Source organism: Rhinoraja longicauda, chromosome 25, assembly GCF_053455715.1.
Source record: "Rhinoraja longicauda isolate Sanriku21f chromosome 25, sRhiLon1.1, whole genome shotgun sequence".
In the NCBI taxonomy this organism is placed as follows: domain Eukaryota; kingdom Metazoa; phylum Chordata; class Chondrichthyes; order Rajiformes; family Arhynchobatidae; genus Rhinoraja; species Rhinoraja longicauda.
Genome location: NC_135977.1, coordinates 12191461 through 12198377, shown reverse-complemented (window position 1 = coordinate 12198377; position 6917 = coordinate 12191461). Strand labels below are relative to the sequence as shown.

The 6917-nt window shown below is 42.0% G+C and overlaps 1 protein-coding gene across 1 annotated transcript; it reads left to right on the top strand.

Annotated features, from left to right (window-relative positions):
* Positions 1 to 1907: 1907 nt before the first annotated feature.
* On the top strand, positions 1908 to 6272 carry LOC144605723 (immunoglobulin lambda-1 light chain-like). The gene is made up of 3 exons (XM_078421235.1): positions 1908 to 2002; positions 2128 to 2472; positions 5626 to 6272. The coding sequence occupies exons 1-3, from the start codon at positions 1927 to 1929 to the stop codon at positions 5946 to 5948; spliced, it is 744 nt and encodes a 247-aa protein (XP_078277361.1). The 5' UTR covers positions 1908 to 1926; the 3' UTR covers positions 5949 to 6272.
* Positions 6273 to 6917: the final 645 nt, after the last annotated feature.

Here is a 6917-nt window from a genome sequence, read left to right as displayed (position 1 = left end):
AACCAAAAGTTCCATCAATACTCTAAATTTTAATTAACAATGATAGCAAGGTGAACATTAGTATGCACTGGTAATCTTCGAGAATCACTGATGTATTCTGGCGATAGGACCCAAATCCTGGTATTGGATAGGGATTTCCAAGACATGATCACTCTATGACTCTATGACTCTGCGGGCCCAGCAATCGCAAAGCATAGCAATATATTTCGCGCTCTGCAACGACTGTGACTTGTCCAGCAAGAGTGGTGCTCCTATGCACACCATTTGCTCTTATCCTGATTAGGCTCGTAGGTGTTGTCCGTGTGTCCTTGGCATAATTGGAATATATTTTGCGTATGGCCAAGAGAGTCGTCGCAATATATTGTTATTTGGAGGGGGTGAATATTCAGAATGAAAATATTATCAAAAAGCGGATTACTTTCTTCTGGATGTAGTTCAACTACTTGATGGCTGTTCGAGTTGCAATTATACAGGCAACCTGAGGGAATTGTACAATGTATCCAGTTTATCATGGTAAAGCGTTCATGTGGAGGGATCAAACGGGAACAGCAACGGCAATGCACATTGGTAATAGGCAAGGTGTGATGGTTGCGCACTGAAACATACAGTATTCTAATGTCATTATTTCAACCAAAATGTTGTTCATGCCAGTTAACACTGGCATCACAGGAATGATTTTCCTGCTCCAACAGAGATAGCATTTCGGAAGTACCGAGGAGTAGAACAATTTGGGAAACAATGCTTGAGACATTGATGCCTTTGCTTGGCCTGTTTACATGTCATCGATCTGAGGACTTTTATGAGATGCGAGTATTAACTGTCTAGGCACATCAGTAAAACAACCCGGTCTCCTTTAATTAATTACCAGCCAACTCGTTCGTCCCTGAGGCAATATATTGAATTTTTCGACATTCTTTTCACTGTATTTTCTTGTTGATAGCCGTTAGCACTGATTCCCCTGCTGATACGACCCTGCAGGGACAATCCATAAGGCGAAAAGAGCGCTGCCGCTACAACTAGAGCGATTAAGTTGCTATATAAAATCTGCGCACATCAGATCAAGTATAAGGCAATGCTGGATGCATGTAAATATAATTTCATATGACGGATGAAGTTGGACAGAATTAATATCATAGCAATCCAAGCACGTGCAGACATCGACGTCTTTAACATATAAAACTCGCCAGCAGCTCCCTGGTCGATGAAACATATTTCTCAAATTTTCTTCTCAATTAATTCAATTGCCCGTGCAAAGTCAGTGAACATGTGTGCTGCTAGCAAGCATTCCTTCCGGAATTACAGCGGTTTTGACGGTGCACTGTCGGCATTGACACCCAAATTTACAAATTCGTACATAATTTTGCAGACAATTGTTTCTTCACATTCTGCTTTGAAAGATTTCCTACACATCAACTTCACCAGAATATCTACTGGTTTCACATAAAATGTGCAGCTAAAAGGGTGACGGTACATGTCGCGCACAGTTCTGCGAGACCATGAGATCGAATTCTTCCGCGCCTACTGGAATGTATCCCTTCATTTTTCAAGATTAAATGAACAGTCGCCAGAAATTATGATGAGGTTAATCGATTAATTTCTTTTAAGGCGCATGCCGTGCAACCGTACGGCAAAAGATTCAGAATAAATGAAAACGAATAACTGAACACCTCATTTCAAACGAAACAGTTACTTGTGTGCTTGAGTTTATATTAAATTGTACCGAGATACAATTGTACCGAGATAAATTGTACCGAGATACTCGATACCAAATCCTTATTTACGTAACAGTTTGGAAATAATTTGACGCAGGAAGAAACTGGCAACTTCTGATTGGCGCAACGCGCATTCTGATTTGACTGTTGATGGATAAATAAGGAACACGCCTTCATTAGCGACCCGGAGAGAAACACTGAGAAGCCACTACACATGGCGTTCTCCGCTCAATTAATTACAATGTCTTGCTGGATCTCTATCGTCTATGCGTTAGCGTTTTCCGCAGTTTGTGAGTATTTACTTCAACCGACATGATATTTAATCTCGAGTGCGATTAAACGCTTCTATTCATGACAATTCCGCTGTTTCTCTAATATTAGTTAATATTCCACTTTTTTCTGGTTTGTTTTCCAGATATAAATGCGCAATATGCAGTAACTCAGCCGTCTTCAAAGTCCACATCTCTGGGACAGAACGTGGCAATACCCTGTACCCTGTCTGGGGGCAGTTTAAGTAGCAATTATGTTTCCTGGTACCAGCAGATTCCCGGAACGGTTCCGCGGTATTTGTTCTACTATTACTCGGGCAGCAGCATTTCCAGAGGCTCGGGAGTTTCTGCTCGTTTCGCCGGATCAGTGTCAGGCAACACTGCAACATTGACAATATCGAACGTGCAGTCGGGGGACGCTGCCGACTACTACTGTGGTGTGTGGATGGATCATTTCATCTTCGGCAAAGGAACGAGGCTGGGTATTGGCAGTAAGTAACCTATCTTCTATCTTTGGGTAGGCACAAATAGCTGGAGTAACGCAGCGAGACAGGCAGCGTCGCTAGAGAGAAGGAATGGGTTGCAGGGTGAAACTGCAGATGCTAGTTTAAAGCGAAGATAGACACAACAAGCTAGACAGACAGCATCTCTGGAAGGAAGGAATGGGTCCGCAGTTCCTTCCTACACGTCCTACCTTTGGTTATTGACACTGCAGTGAAAAGTAATTTATTTTCTGGCGCTAATCGATTGTTGAAAGAAAAGGCTTTTAACGATAATACATTATGTGCAGCGTTCGACCAAAGTCGGGTTCTCTTTGGCAAATTATTTGACATAGTTCTATCAACGGGCCAGATGTTAGGCCGGCTGTTTGTATTTTTTACTAAAAAAATAAATAAAATCCTTTTATAGCTGATATTTTCTAAATTCCCGGCCACGATCGAGTCTCCTTTGGCAAATTAGTTGACAACAGCAATGAAATGACAGGACGAAATGGCTGCCCAGCTGTTTTATTATTCTTAATTACTTTGCGGACAATGAGCTGACAAAGACCAAACCAGGATTAGAATTAGACCGACCGAATGGAACGGGATATAACATTAGAGTGACAAGTAACTCCAGATGCTGATTAACAAATAAAAGCACACAAATAGCACTGGAGTAACTCAGTGGTCAGGCAGTATCTCTGGTGAACATGGATAGGTGACGTTTCGGGTCGCGACACTTCTTCAGACTGGAGAAAATAAATGTAGACGATAATATGATTTGAATAAAGTGAAAGGATTCAAGACTATAAGCTTGCGCGACCCGAAACGTATATAGGCATAATACGGTACAGCGCTGCCTTGAATTTCAAATTCCAAATTTCACCTGGCGCTGAAAACGCTGTAGCCCAATCGGGTTCGATTCTGACTACGGGTACTGTCTGTACGGAGTTTGTACGTTCTCCCCATGACCACGTGGGTTTTCACCGAGATCTTTAGTTCCCTCCCACACTCCAAAGGCTTGCAGGTTAATTGGCTCCGTTAAATCTAAATTGTCCCTAGTGTGTGTGTAGGGCAGCATTAATGTGTGGGGATCGCTGACACGGAGGGTCGAAAGCCCTGTTTCCGCGCTGTATCTCTAAACTAAACCGACAAGACATATGAAGCGTCGACATTAACACGTTAATGTTGGTCGCCTTGAATTGTTTTTATATGGATTTAAAAACCCCGTATTAAGCATAAGCACAAGACTGGAACTGCTGCAACAATTCAAGAGAGTTTATTGTATTTACCTTACGTTGTTTTTGATATCGAAAGAAGTTCAAATAGAAAAGATTGTAATAACATTCATTTCACCCGTGCAAGCGTTCGCCACTTCCGCAGTTCTTTTGTGCCCTTAAATTTTCTCCTAAACTAGCAGTGTAGAATAACTTCTTGTAGTGTTCGCGACCTGACTAGAATTTTATGGCATATAATGAAACAGAGGAAATTAAACAAACTGCTTAGCCGAATTTAGCCGAACAATTAGAACAGTCTTCTTCAGGGAAGTTAATTTCAAAGTAATTAAGACATATCCCGAGAGGACCAACTATCAAATTCACCTTTGCTCTGTTTTATACTGTTAAAACTGCTCAAATGTTTCTTGTATGCTTTTTTTGTAAGCGCTAAGGGATGTCATGACCAAAATTTAGCTGGAATAGCCATCGGAAGCAAACTATAATGCGGTGCGATGTGTAATGCAGCGACATTAGATTTCAATCGTTCTTTATTATGAGTCTATGTTTTTTTTAACATTTTTATGCTTTCCAATGTTTGCTTAATTGTTTCTCCCGGACATATTCAAAGTCAATGTACCCAAACACACCGCGGCCAATAATTTGCTGCTGATGCGATGTTGAATTCATTTCGTAATTTTAAATTCCGGTATCTCTGAGTTTTGTTGCCAGATATAATCGTCATTACACTTACAGCATGCGGAATGTGGAATCAAGGGGACAGCGGATATTTCATTTTTTACACGAAAAATAACTGAAAATGTGAAAGCAATTTGCGCGTTGAATTTCCCAACCATATCAGTTGAAATCCGTTTTATTCCAAGTGACGTTCACGGCCGATTTTCTTTTTGTGTCATTGTGTGCAAGGAGTGAGATTCGCTGTTCAAATTCAGAAATTGAGCTATTTTTTTACCAAAAAGAATGAACAAATACTTCTCAACCATAAATGCTAATTATGTCAAAAAACAATTAAAAAATACGGGAACACAATAAATTAACTGTTGCTTCAAAACTAGTGTGTGCATCGACAGGTAAAATGGCAAAGTATTATTGTCCTTTTAATCAAATCCTTAATAACACCGGCATTTGGTCTTAATAAATGAACTAAGGGCAAGTGTCTAAATAAGACTTATATTTTAAGCGAAGTCGGTTGAACTTTGCTCAACAGTTCCATTATAATAAAACCCGCGAATGGCTGTCGGGCGCAACACCCGATTTTTAGTTCAACTGGAGCCAATGGAAATAACAATCTGGGGATCAATTAAAAAGTGCCGAAATAACTTATGTTACGTCACTAAATATAAGTGTCCCATTGCCATAAACGCCAATTATTCTTCGAAAATCTCACCAGGAAAATATATCGTGCGCAATTTAACAATTTGAAACAAGTAGAGGAAAAATGTTTATCCATTAAAATGAATGGATCCATGGCATACCAACTGTATTTTTAACAGAGACTCGAGCAAGTGGATCCGTTGGGCCCAAACCTCTCCTGCATTGGTGCAGCACCCTCTCCTCCCCCTCCCCCGCCCTCCGTCTTCCCTCCCCTCCCCACCCCCCTCTTCCCCCCCCCACTACACCCACCCCTCCTCCCCCTTTCTCCCTCGTCCCCTACCTCCACTCCCCTCACCCCCTCCCTCCCTCCCTAGGAGATAGATTTAAACTTTAAAATGTGAATAACTTTTAAAATATAACACCAATTGCAATGAAACTTCTTCCATTAGCATCAAAGGGATGGCGGTGAGTAAGGTGGGCCTACAATTGTCGCGCTATCGTGTACCGTTTTGGCTGTAGTTCAGGCACAAACAAACGAGAGTTTTATTATATAGATAATATTTTAATCGGTAATTCTTCAACACCCACTAATCTGTGACTTTATTTTAAACAGCACCTCACGCGCCCGCTGTGTCCGTCCTCCGACCGTCAGCGGAAGAAATCGCAGAAAAGGGCACCGCCACCCTGGTGTGTTTGGTGAGCGGGTTTAATCCCGGTGCAGTGGATATTGAGTGGACTGTGGGTGGCAGTGCGAGAAGTGACGGCGTTGAGACCAGCCGAATCCAGCAGGAGACGGACAACACGTTCAGTGCGAGCAGTTACCTGACTCTGCCAGCCACAGTCTGGAACTCAAACGAGCTTTACTCCTGCGTGGTTAAACACGAAACCCAGGCAATCCCGCTTAAGGCAAACGTCGCCAGATCAGGCTGTATCTAAATCTCCTCAATTACACCTAATGGAGCTGAAGATATATCTTTTCATCATTCTTTCTTTATTTGTGAGAAATGGTTCTGGAAATGTTGTTTGTTGTGGACCAGCCTTTTGCGTTTTAAATCGTCCTTTGTCTTGGCCATTGTAAACGCCATTCCGTTAAAGCAATCCAATTGTTAATTGAACCTCCAATGTTATTCAATCTCAGTTGATGCATCTTCAAATATTCATTAATAGTCAGTGGTATTAAGATTGTATTCTGGATTCTTGTTTTCTGCTATCATAAATACAAACTCAATTGTCAAATAAAATCAATAACTCCAGTCTTAAGAGCAACATATTTCCTTGGCTATTATTTCTGATACGGAAGCAGTTAAATGTATGAAATCAAGATTTATGGTTTTGACCTAATAGAAGAACCGGCGATTAAGGTTGTCCAACGTTATTTAAAAACCGGTAACTATACCGCGGCACGGTAGCGCAGCGGTAGAGTTGCTGCTTTACAGCGAATGCAGCGCCGGAGACTCAGGTTCGATCCTGACTACGGGTGCTGCACTGTAAGGAGTTTGTACGTTCTCCCCGTGACCTGCGTGGGTTTTCTCCGAGATCTTCGGTTTCCTCCCACACTCCAAAGACGTACAGGTATGTAGGTTAATTGGCTGGGTAAATGTAAAAATTGTCCCTAGTGGGTGTAGGATAGTGTTAATGTACGGGGATCGTTGGGCGGCACGGACTTGGTGGGCCGAAAAGGCCTGTTTCCGGCTGTATATATATGATATGATATGATATGATAACTTGGTTCGCATTACCTGCCGCTCGCCCAGAACGCGCAGACACGCACACTCTCTCTCTCTCTCTCACACACACACACACGATGGAGCGCTCATGTGGAATCTCATTCGAGTGAGGGCGGTTGAACAACATATACGGGCCTACTAATCAATTAGGAATCTGTGCCGAACAGGATGCTAAAAC